This window comes from Pithys albifrons, chromosome 8 (assembly GCF_047495875.1).
Source record: "Pithys albifrons albifrons isolate INPA30051 chromosome 8, PitAlb_v1, whole genome shotgun sequence".
NCBI lineage: Eukaryota > Metazoa > Chordata > Aves > Passeriformes > Thamnophilidae > Pithys > Pithys albifrons.
In genome coordinates this window covers 39,170,340-39,193,540 of record NC_092465.1, presented here as the reverse complement: position 1 = coordinate 39,193,540, position 23,201 = coordinate 39,170,340, and the positions used below count along the sequence as shown (strand labels likewise).

The 23,201-nt window shown below is 46.9% G+C and overlaps 1 protein-coding gene across 5 annotated transcripts in view; it reads left to right on the top strand.

Annotated features, from left to right (window-relative positions):
• The window catches only part of ADARB1 (adenosine deaminase RNA specific B1), a 109,821-nt gene that overhangs the window by 83,323 nt on the left and 3,297 nt on the right, over positions 1-23,201 (top strand). For all 5 annotated transcript variants that reach the window (XM_071561653.1, XM_071561654.1, XM_071561655.1 and 2 more), the window contains 5 exons: positions 605-773; positions 1,252-1,400; positions 2,010-2,178; positions 13,144-13,325; positions 20,077-20,255. In XM_071561653.1, the coding sequence (XP_071417754.1) occupies positions 605-773; positions 1,252-1,400; positions 2,010-2,178; positions 13,144-13,325; positions 20,077-20,255 (848 nt within the window). The remainder of the gene's footprint in view (positions 1-604; positions 774-1,251; positions 1,401-2,009; positions 2,179-13,143; positions 13,326-20,076; positions 20,256-23,201) is intronic.

Genomic DNA, 23,201 nt, shown 5'->3' with positions numbered 1-23,201 from the left:
TTTCCTAGTACACACACAAAGTCCACTATTCTAACCCCAAAGTATCTTAAAAGACTCAGTCCCCAGAAAACCAGACCCGAGCAGAGAGAGAGGAACCCACATCAAACATTTTACTTCCCAGAACAACTGCTGGGCCAGTGCTGGGCTTGGTCCTCCCCATCTCTCCTGGGACTGCCCTGTGTGTGTGTCCTCTCGGCAGGAATGCTGTGGGGTGACTGCCCAAACCACTCCCACACACTGATTCTACTTCCCTGGAAAATGATGTTGTAATGTGGTATGGAATAAAACACTATTGGCTATGAGGAGCCAGCTCTTGGCTTAGCCCAGCCCAGATCAGCTGACAGCCCCCAGGCCTAGGCTGAACTTCAAAAAACTCAAATTTAGGCCCACCTAAGTGACCCCATGACAGAACCACAGACTGTGCTGGTACAGGATATGGCTGAGTGAAGTTTTGATTTTAAAGAAAAATATGAGAATTTAAAAAAATATTTTTTTTAATAAGTGAACAACAACAGAAAAAAAAAGAGACTTGTCTGTATTCTGCAAGAAATTCCCTCAGTACATTATTTGTGATGTTAGTTCTCCCTGAAATTCTGTTTTTCAGGTACAGATGTGAAGGATGCCCTGGTAATAAGTGTTTCTACAGGCACGAAGTGCATCAATGGTGAATACATGAGCGATCGGGGGCTGGCACTGAACGATTGCCACGCGGAAATCATCGCGCGACGCTGCCTGCTGAAATTCCTCTACACGCAGCTGGAGCTTTACCTAAGGTGAGCTGCAGGGAAGAGCAAGGTGAGCTCATCCCACAGAGCTGAAAATGTGCCCGTGGAAAGCATCTGTCTTCATTATTTCAGTAGGAAACACTTGTCCTGTTGCATTAGGATGTTGAATTTAGACCTCAAGTTTGACTTGAAGAAAACTTTTATTCAGTAAAGTGTCTGTCGTGAGAGGGAAGGGCAGGAGGAATAGTTGGGAATAATTTTGTAAACTGCAAACATATAAATCAAAATAGTATCCTGTGGGCTAAAAGGTGCTGATGTTTCATGTGCTGGTAAGTGCCTGAAAGCTCTTGACCTCTGGGGATGTTTCTTATCTTGATAGTACTTTATTTGTTAATTGTAATAACTGTTAGATTTACAGTATAACATTTTCAGCCATCCTGTGTGTGTAATGCCTGTTAAGACTGCCCAGCTCGTGGGAATTTCCGTGTTAGTGTCAGTTTGACTCCAGCCTTCTTCTCTGTTTCAGCAATAAAGAAGATCAGCAGAAATCCATTTTCATCAGATCGGAGCAAGGCGGGTTTAAGCTGAAGGAGAATGTGCAGTTCCATCTCTATATCAGCACTTCTCCTTGTGGTGATGCTCGGATTTTCTCCCCCCATGAAGCAGCACAAGAGGGTATGGCAGCAGTCCTCTTGAACCCCAGGGAGCTTAATTTATTCTTGGAGCATGTGTCACTGTTAAAATTTAGGTGTATTTTTTTCCTTTTAATTAGCATAGAGGGGCATTAGACAAAGATCTCTTCCAAAAACATCTGAGCTGTTCTTCCCCTGTGGTAGAAGTTCAGTATAGAGTGATGATCCCTGTGGTCTTGAGGAGGCTGATGCTAACTGAGATGAGCCAGGGAATCAGCAAGTATTCCCACAGGAATAACCATCCGTTTCCCTGTTCCCATCCTTTAACAGGGGTTCTCTGCCTGCCCCTTCCACAGTCTGCCCATTAACTTCACTGGAACACTGTGACAGACAGAGCAGAGCTGCAGGAGCTGCCTGCTGTCTTCTGCTCCTTTGGCAAAGGCTTGGTTTGACTGTGAGTGTGTCCTGGAAGGCAATATTTGTGAGAGATGTCTGATGCTGTGGCTGATGTGCCAAGAGCAGGACAAACTGCAATGCAAGCAAGCAGGAACTGCAGGGAAATACCTCAGATCAGTTCTGCTTCCTGTAATTGTCTGTGTAAAACCCTTTGAGGATGTTCCTCAGCTGATTCCAAGTGCTTTTTGCCCTGCAGATCAAGGGGACAGGCACCCAAACCGCAAAGCCAGAGGGCAGCTGCGGACAAAGATCGAGTCTGGGGAAGGGACCATCCCCGTGCGCTCCACCACCACCATCCAGACCTGGGATGGGGTGTTGCAGGGAGAGAGGCTGCTGACCATGTCCTGCAGTGACAAGATAGCAAGGTGAGACACTCAACAGTTGGTTTCTTTGCTATTGATTTTATTACTGACAAGGGGGAATGGCCTTAAGCTGAAACAGGGCAGGGCTAGGTGGGATGCTGGGAAGGAATTACTGGCTGGGAGGGTGGGCAGGCCCTGGCACAGGCTGGGCAGAGAAGCTGTGGCTGCCCCATCCCTGGGAGTGTCCAAGGCCAGATTGGACAGGGCTTGGAGCAATCTGGTTTAATAGAAGGTATCCCTGCCCATGGCAGGGCATTGGAAGCAGATGAGCTCTAAGGTCTCTTCCAACCCAAAGCAGTCTGTGATCCTCACAAGAAAAGAGGGGTTCATGGTACCCACAGTGAATGAGCAGGGTATTGCTGGGCTGATCTCATTACATGTAGTTTAGGGTGGCTGTAACTCCTGTGATAAAGCTGTGATTCTTCCCCTACAATGGGTGTCAGACCTGCTGGCTTCATAGGGAAGGTGAAATCATTCTGTATCATTCCAGCTACATAAAGTCACAACAGCTTCATTTTGTGTTTGTATCGCTGGAGAATAGCAGAGAAATGGTTTCAATTTGGTTTTTTCCTGAAGCAGTACAGCATTGTCAGAACAGTACAATAAATACATCACATTGCTTTTATTTGAGTAGCTTCCTCTGATGATACACACCCCAGAACTGGCACTGTGCACAGTCAGGATGGGTGAGGCTTGGAGCAACCTGGCCTTGCCCACAGCACCATGGCAGGGGGATGAAATGAGGTGGTCTTGAAGGTCCCTTCCAGCCTAAACCAGTCTAAGATATCAAAGAAAACTACATTTTCCTTGCATAGATTAGATTTTTATTATTTTGTATGGTGCAAAGTGTCCCTATTAAAAAAAAAGTTAAAATAGGGTTTTTCTCAAGTCACAGCTCCATTCAAAATTTATTAAGGGTATTAAGTCTGAAATACTCTTGTGAACTGCCTGTGCCAAATCAAAAATGGAGGAGAAAGGTTATGTAATGGCTTTGTTCCTTTAGTCTTGTCTCAAGTAATCAGCATCTCTACTGAAGGAAAGCATTTCCTTTTAGTTTAAAACCCCCTAACATAAATGGAAAGGGCCTTTCAGAAGGTAGGACAGGCAGTTGTGAAAAGGTAATTCTACCAAATTGACATTTCAGCTTCTTTGACAATATTTTCAATAAAATTCACCAAATAAATTCCCCAGTTTCACGCCTGGGACCTCTCCCAACCATCTGACATGGGATTCATGCCACATTCTTTTATCACATTGTCATGGGAAGTGTAAAAGAATACAAATGCAGCCAGTTGTTGGGGTGGAACACTTGTGACTCTTCTGTTGATTTTGTGTGATGCAGAACAGACTCCATCCCTCGCTTCCGTAGCTAGCTGTCACCTCTCCTTGGGGCTCTTGGGAATAATTTTGTTTGTGCCAGTGAAGGAAGCAAATAGAACCCCCTGACACAGAACAAAGGCTGTTATGACGGGTAAGGAGGCCCAAATTTTCATCTTCTTTTTTGTCTTTTTTTTTCTTCTTTTTTGCCCTTTCCCCTGACGTGTTCATTGACATGTGAAAGAATGCCTTGCTCTGTAGTGTCCAACAGTCAGTGCTCTAGTATTTGCCTCAGATCTGCCAATTCCCACTGAGCTTTCTCAAAGGTTCTCAGGCAAAGATGTGGATAAATTCAGGGTGCAGGATTGTACTTGCATCAAACCCCTTGTATCTGAACTGCCTCATCTGTGTGGATTATCTGCATAGTCCAAGTTGCTGATTTCAGCCTCTGTGTGTTTTCATCCTCCTGGACCTGGTAGGAACATCCAAGAAAAATTGTGAGAAACCTTGTAGGGCCACGAGTGTAATCCCATTTGGGCTGGAAGCATGAAAAGAGGATTATCCTAGTGTGTTAGTGCTTGGTGGCTCTGCAGTGTGGTGTTAGGGTGCTTTGTGACCAGAGCAACCTGAATGAATATACCTGCATTTGTTGGAAATTTATCCTGACCTTATGCCATGGTACTTCATGATGGTGGGTTTTGTCATTCTCCTTTTGATGTGTTTTTCTGCCCATGTTTTTGGTCTCAAATAATGACTTAACTTCTCCTGAAACATTCCAGTTTTGGCTAATGTCTTGCTGAGAAAAGAAAATTCTTTTTCACCCAGTTTCACTGGTAGGAAGGCTCTAGGAAACAAGAAGAACTTTTTAGGCTGAGTCCTTAAGAGGGAAGTCATTGGTGCTCTCCTACTTTAAAGAAGGGAGAATATTTTTCTGATGATCTTTAGGCCCATCCACTGGCCTTATTTTGTGTTTATTCAGAGTGGGAAATGCAAATGGAAGTTTCTAACTCAGTCAGTTCTCCAAAGCAGTTCTTACCCAAGTGACAGTGGCCGAGGTGAGTTGCAGTGGCCACTTTGGTGCCTGGGGGGACTGTGTGACATTGAGTAAAACACCCCAGGCAATGTGGTAAGAAAGGACTCCCTGCATCATGTAACCTCTCAAAGCAGCCTCACAGATGTGCAGCAAATCAGGCAATGCCAGGAAAGCTGGCACAAGTCAGAGCTGTGTGCTTGTCTGCCCAGGTACACCTGCAAGGGGAAACACTTGTTCTCATCTCTGGTTGCAGATCTAAAAAGGTGTTTGTGGGAAGGGCTGCTGTCAAAGCCACTTCTTGCACTGCTGATTTGTAGGGGCTGCTGAAGCCACTGAAGCTCTGACTCCACATAAAGATGTTGCTGCCTGTTCACACTGTGGCTTATGAAGAGCATGGGATGGTCATGGAGATTCCATTAATCTCTTAAGAAAACAGAAATAGGGCTTAAGGTCATGCCTCATGCATGTCAGGAGGCAAAGTGCTTTCTGGGATAGTCCAACATCTCACACAGTGACACCTCCTCTCCCCTGCCATCAGCTGCAAGTAAAAGCTTGTGATAAACAAAGTGCTTACTAAATAATTTTCATTTCTTCATAGTAGTTGTTTATAAATAACATTGACAAGAGCAGCTTTTTAAGTGTAAACTATTGTCAGGTTTTGTTCATGTGGTTCCAGGAGACTGTTTTCCTGAGATAAATTTTGACACCAGTTCTAAGTGGACACCATTGTGGGGCACACACAGTGACTCACCTCCTCCATTCTGCATAAAATTAGTGAGAATGATTTACTAAGACATTCGATATTAGCATCAAGATTAATGACTTACTGCTGTTAGGCCCCCCTCATTTCTGTGTTTTCTCTAAAACACTGTAAGTAACAGAATTTCTGTGCCTTTGAGTTTGGAAAGTTCAGAGGAGATTTTTTATATCTTTTCAGCCTGTTTTACTTTTGGCAAGAGATGAACCAGCACACTGTGAAGGTGTTGCTGCAGTGTGAACTTCTACTTACCTGTTTAGGTATCAAGAGTTGTGAAATCAGCTGCATGTCATGAAGAGGTCAATAGACCTTTGAGGAATCCACTGTAGATACCTCTGAGCACATGATGATTTGGATGAGGGGATTGAGTCCATCATCAGCAGATGTGCTGATGACACCAAGTTGGGAGGGAGTGTCGACCTGCTGGAAGGCAGGAGGGCTCTGCAGAGGGATCTGGAGAGACTGGAGAGATGGGCTGATTGCAATGGGATGGAGTTCAACAAGGCCAAGTGCAGGTCCTGCCCTTTGGCCACCCCAACCCCTGCAGTGCTCCAGGCTGGGCACAGAGTGGCTGGAGAGCAGCCAGGCAGAGGGACCTGGGGGGACTGAGGGACAGGAAACTCAACAGGAGCCACCAGTGTGCCCAGGTGGCCAAGAAGGCCAATGGGATCCTGGCCTGGATCCAGACTAGCATGGCCAGCAGGCCCAGGGCAGTGACCCTTCCCCTGGACTCTGCCTTGGGGAGGCCACACCTTGAGTGTTGTGTTCAGTTCTGGGCCCCTCAGTTGAGGCAAGAGCTTGAGGGGCTGGAGCAGGGCCAGAGAAGAGCAACGAGGCTGGAGAAGGGACTGGAGCACAAGTGCAGTGGGGAGAGGCTGAGGGAGCTGGGGGTGTTTAGCCTGGAGAAGAGGAGGCTCAGAGGTGACCTCAGCACTGTCTAGAACTCCCTGAAGGGAAGTTCTGGCCAGGTGGGGGTTGGTCTCTTCTCCCGGGCACTCAGCAATAGGACAAGGGGGCACGATGGGCTCAAGCTCTGCCAGGGGAAATTGGAGAGCAGAAAAAACTTGTTTGCAGAGAGAGTGCTCAGGCATTGGAATGGGCTGCCCAGAGAGGGGGTGGATTCCCCATGCCTGGATGTTTTTCAGCCGAGCTTGGTCGTGGCACTGAGTGCCATGATCTGGTAAAGGGACTGGAGTTGGACCAAGGGTTGGACTTGATGATCCTGGAGGTCTTTTCCAACCCAATTGATTCTATTCTATGATTCTATGGTGGTCCAAAGCAAAAATGTGAGAGCATAGCAAGGAAGAGAGAGGAGCCCTCTTGATTTGGTGTCAGTCTCTGGTCTCTCTCCTCTGTCTTTATTAGTGTAGTGTGATTGAGAACAGCAGAAGAATTGGGGAATTGCATCCCTGCTCCAGATTGTTATCAGCGGGATCTGGAGTAGGGAAAATAAAATATGAAAGCCAGTGAGTATGAGAAATTTGTAAAATTCAGATTTCCCAGTGAGGTGCTCAATTATAGGACCTCAGGTGAGCTCCCAGCACAGAGACATCCTCTGTGTAAACTGTGAGGAGTTCAACCCAACTCCTGTGCATAAACCTGCAAAGGCCAAGGCTGGGGTTCAGCCTGTAAAGGTGCTGGGATGTAATGGTTTGGGTGAGCATTTCCCTGGACTCTTGAGCATGAGATTCCTTTGAGGATGAGGCAGAGGACATGGCAAAATCCTGGAAATTGGAAAATCTGTTTTTTTGGTGTCCCTGTAGCTAAGCATGTGTGAGCAAAGTGGAGCTGCAGGGCACCCCAAGCTGTGCTCCCATGGGGATACCTTAGCAGTGTGTTTCTCAACTGATTTTCTTTTGCACCTGTAATTTTTCAGATGGCTGAATTTTTCATGCTAAATGAAAATGCTCAATGAAAAGCAGGAGTTTCTATTTAAGAAAAAGACTTAAATAAAGAATACTGGTGGAATGGAAATTTCTTAACATTCCTCCTGTGTGTGGCATCTCCCTGCCTTGGCAGTGGTCCTGCAGTTGTTGGTGGAGCTGTGCTGCCAACCAGACTGGGAAAGCTGCCTCTCCAAAACACAGGGTCACAACTTTGTTGGTTTTGAGCAATAAAAATAAAATTAACAAGCTGGGGAGGATCAAGGTGGTGATAGGCAGAGTCTCCTTTGGCCAGGCTTAATGCTGGGGAGAAATGCTGGGGTGTGATAAACACTTCATAGCAGCAGCATCCTCTGGCTTTCATCATCCTTGTGCTGTTTAATTGTTTGGCTGCAGGAGCTCATACCTATAGGGATGGGAACTCTGAACCTCCCAGTCCAGGTGCTGTAGAGGCCACTGTGACATGTTGACTGGCCTGAGGATAAAGGAGATCTGTGTGTATGATCTGCAGCTTTTGGTTCCCTTCTCATGCTAAAGTACTTTTATAATTATTCCTGCATGACCTTAGAAATTCCGTTGCCTTGTCAGACACAGTAGGGCTTAAATGTCACCTCAGTGAGCCCCTGGTAGAGTGAGAACCTGAAGGTGACTCTGAAGGATCTTGTCTCAGAACAGGCCAATTAAGGATGAGTAAATAAATATGCCTTTCCTTGAGCTTTCTGGCATCATGTCAGGTTGCTGTGCCAGACTGAGGCTGGCAGAGGTTTGCAGGCTGCCAAACTCATGCTGTCCTGGCCAGAGTGGAAGCTTCACACAAGGCTTGGCAGGGAGAGCCTCCTGCTGAGTCACGAGGTGCAGAAAGGACCCTCTTGCTTCCTAAACTCCTCAGAAAGGGGTTTGTGGAAGGCTGGATCCAATCCTAGGCCCAGGCTTGGTCAGCAGTTTCTGTCTAAAGGATTGTGCAGGTGTGATTGAACCTTTATATGACTTTGTCCCACAGGATTAAGGATGGCAAACCATATAAAGTGATAAGAATGAATGATTTATTTAAATTGATTATGGTAATGAATAGACTAAAAGACCACAATCAGAACTACTTACTCACAGTATAACTCCCTGAAGGGAAGTTCTGGCCAGGTGGGGGTTGGTCTCTTCTCCCAGGCACTCAGCAATAGGACAAGGGGGCACGATGGGCTCAAGCTCTGCCAGGGGAAATTGGAGATCAGGAAGAAATTCTTTGCAGAGAGAGTGCTCAGGCATTGGAATGGGCTGCCCAGAGAGGGGGTGGATTCCCCATGCCTGGAGGTTTTTCAACTGAGCTTGGCCGTGGCACTGAGTGCCATGATCTCGTAAAGGGACTGGAGTTGGACCAAGGGTTGGACTTGATGATCTCAGAGGTCTTTTCCAACCCAATCCATTCTGTGATTCTATAGGTAGCTATAACCACTTTTATAGTGCACTATTTATTGAAGCAATTATATTAAAGTGAGCAAAACCAATTGTTAAGTAGAGATTGGTGTTACTCACCCATACCATGATGGTGGGCAAATCTCTTTGACTCAGCATTGAGGAGGTACCGTGAGGGGCATCCCCAGTGCAGGGAGGAACCTCCACACACCCCAAGGACAGGTGGGTTAGAAATCCCTGCCAATAAAATGTGAGACTGGGCTTTTACAGTGTCCAGTGATGGACTGTCAGTCATATGGGCCAGGCCAGCTGTGTCAGCTCAGAACTTCAGGGAAGTTACCAGCAGTGTCACTTGTGTGTTCCTCTGTTGGGCACCTTATCAGGTACTTTGTTCTTCCTCAGGGTGTTTAACTCAGAACTCTCAGAACATGTCAAATAGTGTCATGAACCACATTTTTTCATGCTTAGCTAGGACAAGCATGTCAGGTGTTCCCAGTGAGCAGATTTACCCTGCAGGGTGTTTCCCTGCCTGCTGAGATGTTCTTTCCCATCAGCAAATCTCTTTACATGCCTTACTTCAGACATTTCAGTATCTCTGTTAGTTGATGCAGCATTCCTGTGTCCTGCTCTTCCTTCTTCTTTAACATCCATGTTAGATTTTGTAAGTTAGATTTAAGTCCCTTTGGTTACTTAACTCGTTTCTGATCCTGTTTTTAATGTGAAGAAAAAAATCCCTGTTGCTTAATTGGTTCACTGGAAAGACAACACTGACTTTGAGTTTTCTGGGGTACATTTTGCTTTTTCTTGCTCTGCACCTCATGGTTTGTAGTGAAGTAGAGAATTCGGCCCCTTAATTTCCACAGAAATTGTGCTTTCAGTAAAGGTCAGTACTAGAGTGGGCAGCAGCTGTTGCTGTGAATTCTGAGCTTGGAAGGGGAGGATGAGACAGTTCTGCCATTTCAGGAGGCAATGCCTGTGGCCTTTGAAAACTGGTATGTGGTGTTGGTATGGTTTTTTCTCAGTTTATATCCATAAAGGTTGTTCCAGTGAGATATTACTGTTTGACAGAAAGAAGTACAGTATAACAGGGGAATATTGAGAAAGTCTCTGAGTGGTCCTTCCTGTTTTCACTCTGCTCCAATCTGCAGAACACGAGCACAAATCCTGTGAGGAGCAGCTGAGGGATCTGGGGGGGCTCAGCCTGGAGAAAAGGAGGCTCAGGGGGGACCTTCTTGTTGGGGCCACATGAGGGTTGGTCCCTTCTCCCAGGTGACAAGTGACAGGACCAGAGAAAACAGCCTCAAGCTGGGCCAGGGGAGGTCCAGGTTGGGTATTGGGGGGAAAGTTTGTCACCAAAAGGGTGGTCAGGCACTGGAACAGGCTGTTGAGGGAAGTGGTGGCATCAACATCCCTGGAAGTGCCCAAAAGGTGTGTGGTGTGGGGACCTGGTTCAGTGATGAGCACAGTGGCACTGGGTTGGCAGTTGGACTCAAGGACCTTGGAGGGCTTTTCCAGCCTCAGGGGTTCTGTGATTCATTTGAGTGCCACGTTCATCCCTGCACCACGACCAGTTTCTGATGCAGGAATACATTTCAGCAGACAAGTATATGTCCTTTTATTGTAACAATTGAAATTTAAAGCTGGTTTTATAAACCCAACCACTACCCAGCCCTGCCTAATCAATATTAGGAGCTCGAGGCTTTGGTTGTAGGGGTGGTTCCTGCAGCCGGTTGCTCTGACCCCAGAGCTCAGGAGCAAGTGCTGCAGTGGGGAAGGAGCTTCAGCAAAACAGGAGGCCTGTGGGCAGTAATGGCAGTGTGTACAGTTCACCTTGCAGAAGCTTGTTCAGGTGCCCACATTGCTCCTGTTCTTTCAGTCCAAAGAAGTTCTCCAGACAATGGTCAGCTTTCATTTGCTATGCCAGAGAAAATCCCCAAGTGTGGGAGGAAGCAGCAAAACCCAAGCTCTGGAAAGACTGAAATCAAGTAAAGAAGAGGGTCTGGCACAGGTTTAATTTAGGGAGGGAGGGCTTGCCAGAGGAGTGTTTGGCCTTTTTGGGATGTTTATCCATCACTCAAACCCTGCTCAGTAATATAAACTGTGATGTGCCTTGTCTGGAAGTCTCAGACACATTTCTGAGACCCCACTTTGCAATGCCCAGTCTTGAATTATTTCCACATATTTCTTCCATAATACTGCCTGTGTCTGTAGCAGTCCATGTTCTCCATGTAGGTAATGCTGCAAATAACAAGAAAAGACTGTTGTGATTCATTTGGCCCTTGAAATACCTCTGTGCTACAAGCTTCTACTCATGGTCAGGTGCTTAGAAAGGCAGATTGGCCCTGGAAGCAACAATTTTTGCTTGATATCTTTACTCTGACCCTTGGTTGCTGATTGAATTGTCAGTGTTATACAAACTATGCCTTTATTCCATGTAAAATACAACTTATTTTTTATTAGCACAGTATTTTTACTCATTCATTAGGGCCAGGTCTTTAATGACAGGTGAGTAAGTTAATGCATGTTGCCTCCATTTTCATCCTCAGTAAAGATATGCAAAGAAATAGTTTCCTTGGATTCTAGTCTTTGTTTTACCTGTTAAAAAAGAAAAAAAGGGTTTTTTTTGAGTCCTGAAACCAGCATGTGTAGTTCAGATTTTGCAGTAGTGAAGCAGTTGTGGTGTGCAGTTCCTGGCCTGAAATGATGCTGATGTGTAGCCATGTCATCCCAGCACAGCAGAATGTTGCAACATCCAAATTCCATGTTTTCCTACGATATCCTCCTTGCATCCTGGTGTAAGGTGGGGTTTTTAGTAAGGACAGCCATTCTGTGGGAGCACAAGAGCTTCCATTGTGCTCCTCTGCTTAACCCAAGCACCAAAGGAAACTTTCCTGCTGCTTGTGTGTGGATGTTGCAGTTGGACTCTAAGGCGAGGCTGGACAGGGGCTCTGAGAAGCCTGGGCTGGTGGGAGGTGTCCCTGCCCTTGGCAGGGGTTGGACTGAATCACAACATCATAGAATGGACTGGGTTGGAAAAGACCTTCGAGATCATCAAGTCCAACCCTTGGTCCAACTCCAGTCCCTTTACCAGATCATGGCACTCAGTGCCACGGCCAATCTCAGCTGAAAAACCTCCAGGGATGGGGAATCCACCCCCTCTCTGGGCAGCCCATTCCAATGCCTGAGCACTCTCTCTGCAAACAAGTTTTTTCTCATCTCCAACTTCAATTTCCCCTGGCAGAGCTTGAGCCCATCGTGCCCCCTTGTCCTATTGCTGAGTGCCTGGGAGAAGAGACCAACCCCCACCTGGCCAGAACTTCCCTTCACGCAGTTCCAGACAGTGCTGAGGTCACCTCTGAGCCTCCTCTTCTCCAGGCCAAACACCCCCAGCTCCCTCAGCCTCTCCCCACAGCACTTGTGCTCCAGTCCCTTCTCCAGCCTCGTTGCTCTTCTCTGGCCCCACTCCAGCCCCTCAATCTTTTTCCTCAACTGAGGGGCCCGGAACTGAACACAACACTCAAGGTGTGGCCTCCCCAAGGCAGAGTCCAGGGGAAGGGTCACTGTCCTGGGCCTGCTGGCCACGCTAGTTTGGATCCAGGCCAGGATCCCATTGGCCTTCTTGGCCACCTGGACACACTGGTGGCTCCTGTTGAGCTTCCTGAGATTGTCTATAAGGCCCCTTCTAACTCAAACCATTCTGTGATTCTGTGATTCTGACTGAAATGTGCTATTTTCATAGTGCCAAGCTTTTTGCAAGTATTCTCAGACAAGGACAGTGAGAATACTCTGCAGGAGATGTTGTGGCTTCCAAAAGTACTTTGTATGACTGTTACAAACAGATTGAGAGCCAAAACAAATGAACACAGCTAAAAATATATAAAATTCTGGCTTTTGCTCCCAGGCTTGCTGTATCCCTGCCACCCGACCTGATCCAGTGTAGCTCCCAGTGGTCCAGACAGGGATTTATGGTTGGAAGCCAAGAAGCAGCTGAAGGGAAGCAAAAAGTATCTGCATTCTTTGCATGTGTTCAGATCCAGTCTTCCCTGCCTATGGATATTGCAAGCCAGTGCCTGTGTCCTTTCTGGCAGCAGGATGTGGGCAGCTGGACTGGGCTGTCAAGGACAGCCTTTCCATTATGTGATGAGGTGTGGAGGTCTTGCAAACACAATCCTTGCCAGGTGTCTTTTGGGAGCATCAGCTGCTGTTTCTGACTGAGAATTTCCCCAGTTTGGCTTTCTCCCCTTGAAAGGTCCTGTCCATCTCTGGCATTAGGGTGCTAGAAAATGCATCACCAGACATGTTAGTGGGGAACTAAAGTCGTGGAGTCTGTTCCTGGCCTGTTGCTGTAGGTCATCTTACTCAGGATTACACTGAGCATCCCCTTAGCTGATCTCTGGAGTTCTGGCAGGTGTCACAGCTCATGCTTTTGTGGCCATCTGCTGGTCAGGAGGAAGGGTTGAAAGTCTGGTCCATTGTGATTATGCTGCTGTTATGTCTGGCAGATGTTACTTGTTCCATTAAAAAGAAAGTGTTTTTTTGTTTTTTTTGTTTTGTTTCTCCCTCCCTCTTAGGTGGAACGTATTGGGTATTCAAGGAGCCTTACTTAGCCTCTTTGTGGAGCCAATTTACTTCTCTAGCATCATCTTGGGGAGTTTATATCATGGGGATCATCTATCCAGAGCCGTTTACCAGAGGATAGCAGAGATAGAAGATCTACCACCTCTTTATACACTCAACAGACCTTTACTTAGTGGCAAGTATCTAATGGAGAAGGTCGTGCCGGTAACCGAGTCTGTTCCAGCAGCAATGGGAATTTTGCAGTTCTCAAAACCTTGCAAACTGTGTGCTGTGAGTAAACTGCTTGCTGGTTGCAAGAGAGAAGTTGTGGTCTAAACATAATACAGACAGACAGAAATACCACAGCAAGGACCTCGAAGAGTTGGAGACAGCTGGGGGATGAATGTTTTCATAGAATCATAGAATGGATTGGGTTGGAAAAGACCTCCGAGATCATCAAGTCCAACCCTTGGGCCAACTCCAGTCCCTTTACCAGATCATGGCACTCAGTGCCACGGCCAATCTCAGCTGAAAAACCTCCAGGGATGGGGAATCCACCCCCTCTCTGGGCAGCCCATTCCAATGCCTGAGCACTCTCTCTGCAAAGAATTTTTTTATGGTATTTTTTTGATGAGGTGTCACATCATTCCTGTGCCGAGCACGCCCTAGCAAGGTGTGAGGAAAGGTGAGGGCTGAGTGAAGCCTCTTCCCACCCTTGGAATCGTGTGCTGGCACTCCCTGTCACTTCTCATGCATTGCAGGTATTTCTTGAGTGGTCCCACCATTAGTTATGCTGAGACAGACACAAGTTCTAGATTAGTAATCAACTCAGAATGGGTGGAGATAACACCTCAGCTGTCTTAAATGCTAAAATGGTTTGTTACAGTGATGCTGTGAAAGCTTTAAAAGAGAGATCTGACCCTCCCACTGGCTTTGTTCATGGCTGTGGTGGCTTCACCCCAGCCCCCAGCAAAGCCGGCACAGCCATGCACTCACTGCCCCACCAGCAGCACCAGGCAGAGCACTGGAAGGGTGAAAACCAGACAACTCATGGGTTGAGATGAAGGCACTTTCCTGGGGAAAGCAAAAGCCATGCACACAAGCAGAGAAAACCAAGGAATTCATAGAATCATAGAATCAGTTGGGTTGGAAGAGACCTCTGACATCATCAAGACCAACCCTTAATCCAACCCCACTTTTGATTGCTGGATCATGGCACTCAGTGCCACATCCAGTCCCACCTTAAAAATTCATTCCCTGCTTCCCAAGGTCAGGCAAGTTGTTCAGCCACTGCCAGGAGGGCCCAGCAGTGCCCAGCAGTGCCCATCCTGCCCAGCAGTGACTTGGGAAGACAAACACCATCACTGTAGCCCAGCTGAAAGCAGCACAGCTCCTTTGTTCTGTAGAACTTGGCTTGTGGCATGTGTTTTATTTTCCAAGAGGAAAAAGAAAAGCTCATTAGTTTAAAGCATGTTTAAAGTTTGATTTGATTTTTTAGAATAGATGGAGGGAATGGGGAAAAGAGCATTTTGAACAATGAGTATTTCTGTAGATAAGAAAGGTAATTAATAAGGATTCCCTGAACTAGGATGTATAAAAATGTGAAGTAACATATTTGTACTTATATTAGCAAATAAGTAAGTTACAGCTCAGTACCAAATATCTAATAGTTGTATGGGCATAGTAGGTGATGATAGACTGTTTCTGCCTTATTTGGGGGAATTTTTGTCAAACTTTCAAGATGACAGGTTTGGGGCAGAGTGGGATGAGTTTTTATTTCCCTTTTCATAGCATGTAACAGCACCTTGTTTTCTTTCAATCATCTTTCTGCACTTAGTGGTATCATCTATTTGCTATGAAAGCACCATCTGTTTAAACAGTTCAGCCAGGACTGGCTGAGCAGCAGAGAGAGTTTGGAAATGTTCTCAGCTGTTGAGTTTGCACAAAAATACACCTTTCAAAAATGTACAGAAAGCCTCTTTAGGAGTTTGGGTGGAGAACTCTCTTGATGTATTTTATTTTACTTGTTCAGTCTTGAAGGCTCATTTCTGACCTGTGCTGTTGGATTCACTGGGCTGTTTGTGTAGCTGCCCATCTGCCGTTGGATTCACAGATTTTTCAGTGTATTTTTACCTGGAATAAGCACTGCAGAAATACCTGTCCCCAGTTCTGTGTTCCTTCTTTCACCCCACACACAGCTGTGTGACTTAATTCCTCCAGAGGGATGAACTAAACCAGGAATATCTGCCTTTCCCCACTGTCCCACCTGCTTAGCTGAGTGTAAAAACTGCTTTTCTTCTTCTCATAAAACAACTTTGATGTCTGCTGGGGCATCTGCATTAAGTCAAAGTTATTTTAGTTTTGATATATTGGTATGTACTGCTAAAAATTGTCTTTTCATCATCTTCCTTTCTTTCTAAGAGATTTTTTAATTAGACCTTTTGCCAGCAAGCTGCATCACAGAACCACAGAATCCTGAGGGTCATAAAAGCACCTCCAAGACCATCAAACCCAACCACTGGCCCAGCAGTGCCCTGTTCACCACTAACACATCCACATATCTTCAATCCAGATGTGAACAGGATTCTTTTCCAGAGGTAGTTAGGCAGTGGAAAGCAAAAGGAAATACTCTTTGCTGATATTTTGGCGTATCACAGTGTTAATCTGCAGATCAGGGATGTCCCAGGTCAGGTGCTGAGAATCTTTGTGTTTAGAAATCCTTAACAGATCTTTCATTTTGCTGATCCTTGTGAGTCCCTTCCAACTCAGAATAGTCTGTGATTCTGTGATTTGTCACTTCCTGGTTCTGTTTTTTAACTGATTTCAACTTTTTCCCATCTGCAGCTTCCTTGAGTGAGGAGGGGCTGTGGAACGTGGGAAGATTTGCACAAAGGAACATTAATGAGATGTTCTCAGTGCTCTGTGTGATCCAGGCTATAGGCAGTGGTCACAACACTCAGCTTTCTGTAGCTGAGTTAATCCTTCCTACATCAGTCCTGTGTTTTGCAAGCTGAAGTGTGTCTTAGTCTACTTTGCCATTCCTCTTTCATGTAGGGATCACACTTTCATTTCACACTCCCATTTTTGTGCCAGTGAGGCCAGGGCAGCACCTGATTCTCCAGGGAAAGCAGCAGCACTGATTTATATGGTGGCACAGATTCTGTTCAGATCCTTGAGCCTTCACTAATAATTCCTGACATTCCCTTTGATTACTGTGGTGGTTGACCTGAATTTTTGGTAGAACTGAATACCAGAAACTAAAATTCTCATTCCTGAATGCCAAATACCCACCCCAAGTCCAGCACTCCTTGTTTGTGTTTTTCTCTCTTATGTATTGCCTAATACTTATCTGTGAGGAACTTCATGTGCATTTTTATTGCCCAGGTGCCCAGTGGGTGAGCTTTTTTCTGCTACTCTTTGCAATTGCTTCTTTTAGTGACTTCTGACAATAATTAAGTATCATCACCCATCTTAATCACCTGGGCTTTTACCCCCACACACTTCCCAGGCTGGCACAGACCTGGAGGCTCTCCAGCTGTGTTGGCTCTTCCCAAGGAAACCATCTTCATCCAGGTGTTAATGAGTTCTGGTTTTAATAGACAAAGATTAATCTTTCAGCTGAGAACCTCTGGTGATTTTTTTGGCTGTTCTGTGGTCCCTGGACCTCCACACTGGTGTTTTTCAGCTTTTTAATGAAGCCCTTTCTAGCTCTGTCCTCAAAACATGGTCAAGATTTATTATTTATATAATAATCACTGGCACAAAGAGCTGTGACCTTTGCCTTTGCTTATTATATCCTTTTATAATAGTCAACATTTAAGTTGTAAACAGTGTTCTCTAAATAGCTTAATTCTGTCAGTTTTCAATGGACAGTAAAATATCTGATTTTCTGTCCTGGATTTCTTTCCCATTTCTGGTGTCAACTTATTGTGCTGCTACATTCATGTCTAGATTTTGAGGGGGAAGAGATGATCCACCTCAAGTTTTGTCAGATATTTTTATTCTGAGATGACCTTTATTCCCTGTCTGTGCTCCCTGTGATGCCCCACTTTGGAATCTCTCCAGAGTTCTGCCTGCAGTGAAGTAGCTGAATGGGTTGTTACTTTAAATCTATTTAAATCTAAATCTGGGTGGTTCTTTTATAAATTGAACTAATTCATCAAAATAACCCAAGGAATGTGTAATGGCAGAGGAAATGTGGTTCATCCTGGATGTTCAGCTTCCTCCTCTTTATTCCATTTGCTGGTGACACTGGGTGTGATGGCACAAGTGTTTTGTAGTACCCAACGAGCTCTGTCTCATCCCTGTACTTGTTTAATAGTGTATGGAACAAAAGCAAAGCTGGCAGTGTAGATACCATTAGGTTAAAGTTAAAAATATGACAAAATAATTGTCATGTAGCAGCAATTTCTTACCACTCTTGCCTCAGTAGTTGTGGTAAAACCAACTTTCATTCCAATTCTCAACTTTTTCAGCTTATATTTTAAAGAAATGGGGACTGGTATATCCTTCATAGTGACAAGGTTGATGTAAACCAAGTATAAAACTGCAACAGCTTCAGGGGTTGATATGTCAAAGTGTTTGTTTGTTTATTAAAGGAGGAATTGCTGATAGGAGCAAACTGAATTTCACTGTGTCATTCAGACCTTGTAGGTCTTGCACACTCAGTGCTGGGCCCAGAAGTGCCCTGAGACTGAGCCAGTCCTGCTCCAGGTGCCTGACTGTATTAGCCTGGATTTAAATCTCAGCAAGAAATGCATCCTGTGTGTTGCTTATGTTCAATTTCCCCATATTCTCTAGATTTTATTAAGTGTAGGGCCTGGCATAACCTCGGAGTAGATTTGAAAGAGGTTCTCATTGTGAGCTGTGCTCAAGTAAAAATGGGATTTTTATTGATTGGGAAGAACTAGTTGCCCTGGTGCTTTCCTCTCTCCTGGTGAGGTGACTGAGACATCTTAAAGTGAGAGCTTTTCCACCCCTGTAACATCTGAGGAGTCCCAGGAGCTGCAGTAGCTGCTGTGACCTTCACACTCTGTGCTGCATCATTCCCTACTGTCCCTCTTTGCAGCACTGGGATGCTGTGGGAGGATAAATCCTGCCCTGGGCAGGCAGTTGTGGCCTTGTTTTGCACTTGGGTGAGACTGCTGGGGGCTTTGCTGCTCTGTCCATAGAGTTGAAGCCTTGTTTGGAAGGTGACACATAATTTACCACCTGAGCAAAGTGATCTGAGTCCTCTCTCGAGTCCTGTGGTTCCCCCTCTCTGGGCCCAGTGGGCATGGAAAGTGGGGAAGCAGCTGCAACACAGATGGATTTCATAGAATGGATTGGGTTGGAAAAGACCTCTGAGATCATCAAGTCCAACCCTTGGTCCAACTCCAGTCCCTTTACCAGATCGTGGCACTCAGTGCAACGGCCAATCTCAGCTGAAAAACCTCCAGGGATGGGGAATCCACCCCCTCTCTGGGCAGCCCATTCCAATGCCTGAGCACTCTCTCTGCAAACAAGTTTTTTCTCATCTCCAACTTCAATTTCCCCTGGCAGAGCTTGAGCCCATCGTGCCCCCTTGTCCTATTGCTGAGTGCCTGGGAGAAGAGACCAACCCCCACCTGGCCAGAACTTCCCTTCAGGGAGTTACTTGTGCTGGAAGACTCCAATGTCTGCCAGTTGTGGCTTTGTGTGGAGGGTGCTGAGGATGGGGCTCACTTTCCTGGAAGGAATCTTAAAACTCATCTCATCTCACCCCCTGCCATGGGCAGGAACACCTTCCACTATCCCAGGTTGCTCCAAGCCCCATCCAGCCTGGCCTTGGACACTTCCAGGGTTCATATTTTCACACCTGATTTGAGGTGAGATAAGCAACGTTCACCTAAATTCTTGCATCGAAGTGGAAGGGTTGCAAAGTGAAGAGTTGCAGTGCCAAACTCTCAGTGGGTGGCTCTTTGCTGCACTCAGCTACTGAGTGGGCTCTGAGAGCAGCAGTTTCTTGAGCTGGAGCAAAGCAACTTCTGTTCTGCTTTGGAACTGTTTTCTGGTTAATAATGAGTTTGTTTGCTTGCCAGACCAGACCCTTGTGCCAGTTACTGTCCCCATGAACCCTTTGCCTCAGAGCTCTCCATGACTCCCCTCCACCAAGCAGGATGGTTTCTCCAGCAATGCACACTTGCCATGCTGGGAATGCCAGAAAGTAGAGAGCCAGGGTGAGAATGAGATGTCCATGGTGTTACCTCCACAAGTCAGGGAGAAATCTGCAGGAGAATGTCCTCAAAATCAAAGATCTGCTTGCAAGAGTTGTGTGAGGTTGAGTGGCAAAATGCAACACAGAGAGAAAGGCTCCCCCCCAGCCAAGGGAAGAGGAGGGAGGGAAAATAAAAACCAGAACCCAAAGTAGTAAGCTTCTTATATTATACATAAAAGAGACAATTAAAACCAGAATAGGATATAATACATACATATACAAAGGTGAGAAAAAACAAACTAACAACAATAACTACTGAGTCACTCAACCAAATAATACAGATTCCAACCACCCAAACCCCACAAAACCTCCCAAAAACTCTTCCAGAGCAAACTCTCAGCAAGAGAGGAGAAAAATGACCAAGCAAATGTTCCCTCCCTGGATAACCCAGCAGGGATGGTGACAAGGCCTGATGTGGGCAGGGCAGGGCGGCCTCAGGGGCTGAGGCAAAGAGCAAAAGAGACAGAAGCTCCACCTTCCTCTCTTTTTGAACTTCTTGATGATGTCAGATGATCTGAAATGTCCCTTTGGTTGCCTAAGTCAGATGGTGCTTGTCCCTTCTGATCTCTGTCCCATCCTCTGGGCCTGCTGGATTGAGGCTTGGCTGAAACTGAAGCCCAAACTCCCACAGACTGCTTGCTCCCCAGCCAGAAAACAAATAAAGTCACAAGTTTGCATTTATTACTGTCCTTAAACACGGCTTTTCTTTCAGGTATCAGCAATGCAGAAGCTCGTCAGCCTGGGAAAGCCCCGAACTTCAGTGTGAACTGGACAGTGGGAGACACCAGTCTGGAGGTCATTAACGCCACGACGGGCAAGGACGAGCTGGGCCGGGCGTCGCGGCTCTGCAAACACGCGCTGTACGGGCGCTGGGTGCGCATCCACAGCAAGGTACGGCCCTTGAGCCCCCGCTGCCCACCCCGGGGACAGCGCTGGGTGTGCCCACCCCGGGGACAGCGCTGGGTGTGCCCACTGCCCACCCCGGGGACAGCACTGGGTGTGCCCACCCCGGGGACAGCGCTGGGTGTGCCCACTGCCCACCCCGGGGACAGCGCTGGGTGTGCCCACCCCGGGGACAGCGCTGGGTGTGCCCACTGCCCACCCCGGGGACAGCGCTGGGTGTGCCCACTCCGGGGACAGCGCTGGGTGTGCCCACCCCGGGGACAGCGCTGGGTGTGCCCACTGCCCACCCCGGGGACAGTGCTGTGTGTGCCCACCCCAGGGACAGTGCTGTGTGTGCCCACCCCAGGGACAGCGCTGGGTGTGCCCACTGCCCACCCCGGGGACAGCGCTGGGTGTGCCCACCCCGGGGACAGCGCTGGGTGTGTCCACCGACAGGGACAGCTCTGTGTGTGCCCACCAACAGGGACAGCTCTGTGTGTGTCCACCCCAGGGACAGTTCTGTGTGAGTGCCCACCGACAAGGACAGCTCTGTGTGTGCCCAACAGCCAGGGACAGCTCTGTGTGTGCCCACCCCCAGGGACAGCTCTGTGTGAGTCCCCACTAACAGGGACAGCTCTGTGTGTGCACTCTGTGTGAAGTTAGAAATACATTTAAAGAGAAAACACTGATAAGTGACTATTACAATGCAGCTCTTTGAAGTCAATATTTTTCTTAGAATCATAGAATGGATTGGGTTGGAAAAGACCTCCAAGATCATCAAGTCCAACCCTTGGTCCAACTCCAGTCCCTTTACCAGGTCATGGCACTCAGTGCCACGGCCAAGCTCAGCTGAAAAACCTCCAGGCATGGGGAATCCACCCCCTCTCTGGGCAGCCCATTCCAATGCCTGAGCACTCTCTCTGCAAACAAGTTTTTTCTCATCTCCAACTTCAATTTCCCCTGGCAGAGCTTGAGCCCATCGTGCCCCCTTGTCCTATTGCTGAGTGCCTGGGAGAAGAGACCAACCCCCACCTGGCCAGAACTTCCCTTCAGGCAGTTCCAGACAGTGCTGAGGTCACCTCTGAGCCTCCTCTTCTCCAGGCTAAACACCCCCAGCTCCCTCAGCCTCTCCCCACAGCACTTGTGCTCCAGTCCCTTCTCCAGCCTCGTTGCTCTTCTCTGGCCCCGCTCCAGCCCCTCAATCTCTTTCCTCACCTGAGGGGCCCAGAACTGAACACAACACTCAAGGTGTGGCCTCCCCAAGGCAGAGTCCAGGGGAAGGGTCACTGTCCTGGGCCTGCTGGCCACGCTAGTTTGGATCCAGGCCAGGATCCCATTGGCCTTCTTGGCCACCTGGGCACACTGGTGGCTCCTCTTGAGCTTCCTGTCCCTCAGTCCCCCCAGGTCCCTCTGCCTGGCTGCTCTCCAGACACTCTGTGCCCAGCCTGGAGCGCTGCAGGGGGTTGGGGTGGCCAAAGGGCAGGACCTGCACTTGGCCTTGTTGAACTCCATCCCATTGCAATCAGCCCATCTCTCCAGTCTCTCCAGATCCCTCTGCAGAGCAGAGAAACACTTTTCTCAAGTATTAGTAATTTCAGTATCATAGATGAATATCAATTTTTATCCAAGATGAGATGTGACACATAAAATCATTTCATTGAAACCTGATGTGATTTTTCTGCACCAGAAATGAGTTAGTCTTACAAGATGGTATAAACTCAGAAAAAGTCTTTCCCCACGTGTTGAGCTTAAAAGGTGGATATCTTCAATATCCTTTTCACCTTCACACTGCTGGTACTACCTGCATCACCATGCCATTGATTAACTTCACTGCCAGCAGTAAAAAATTATATGAAGTTCTAAACTTCTCGCCATCTATATCAACAACAAATACTTGTCTTTCTTAAGTGACTAGAATGTCCTTTTTCTACACCTACAGTCAGAAAAACAGCAAGTAACACATCATATTGAAAGGAAATCAAAAGTCCTTGAATTAAAGAGCATTCTGATACCCAATGTTCCTTCAGCTCCACACTTCAAAGAAAGCCTTTGGAGGAAAGTACACTGGCACAACACATGCAGAGTTACATCCAGAGGGAGGGAAGGAAATGTTTTTCCATGACAGCATCATTAAGGTCATCAAGTCCAACCATCAACGCAGCAGCACCACCATGTTCACTATTAAACCACATCCTTTAGTACATCCACACTTCTTTTGGAACACTTCCAGGGATGGTGACCCCACTACTTCCCTGGACAGCCCCTTCCAATGCTTTATAACCCTTTTCAATGCATTTTTTTTTAACCAGAACCTCCCCTGGTGCAACTTGAGGCCAGTTAGCTGTAATGGGAAAGAACAATGTGTTCCTTAACTTACTCCTTAATGTGGGGATGTCTGGTCCAAAACTCCGTGGTTTATAGCTGAGTAAGGAAAGGATCCTGCTGTCTCCTTTGAACTTGCCTTCTCACTTTACTTTATTTGAAAGGGTAATACCATTTGCACTGCAGTTGAACCTACCGAGGTTTCGCTCTTTCCTCTCAGAAAGAAACACTACCAGAAAAAAGTACATCTGTGGCCTTTTGGCCTCAGTGTTTTGTTTGGTAGACAGAATCATAGAATCAGTTGGGTTGGAAGAGACCTCTGAGATCATCAAGTCCAACCCTTGGTCCAACTCCAGTCCCTTTACCAGATCATGGCACTCAGTGCCACGGCCAAGCTCAGTTGAAAAACCTCCAGGGATGGGGAATCCACCCCCTCTCTGGGCAGCCCATTCCAATGCCTGAGCACTCTCTCTGCAAAGAATTTCTTCCTGATATCCAACCTAAACCTCCCCTGGCAGAGTTTAAGCTGTGCCCCCTTGGTCTGCTGTTGGTTGCCTGAGATCTTCACCTTGTTTTAACATCAGTTGTTTAAAGTAACTCAGTGACTCTCAGACTTTTTGGCTTAATAGTGTC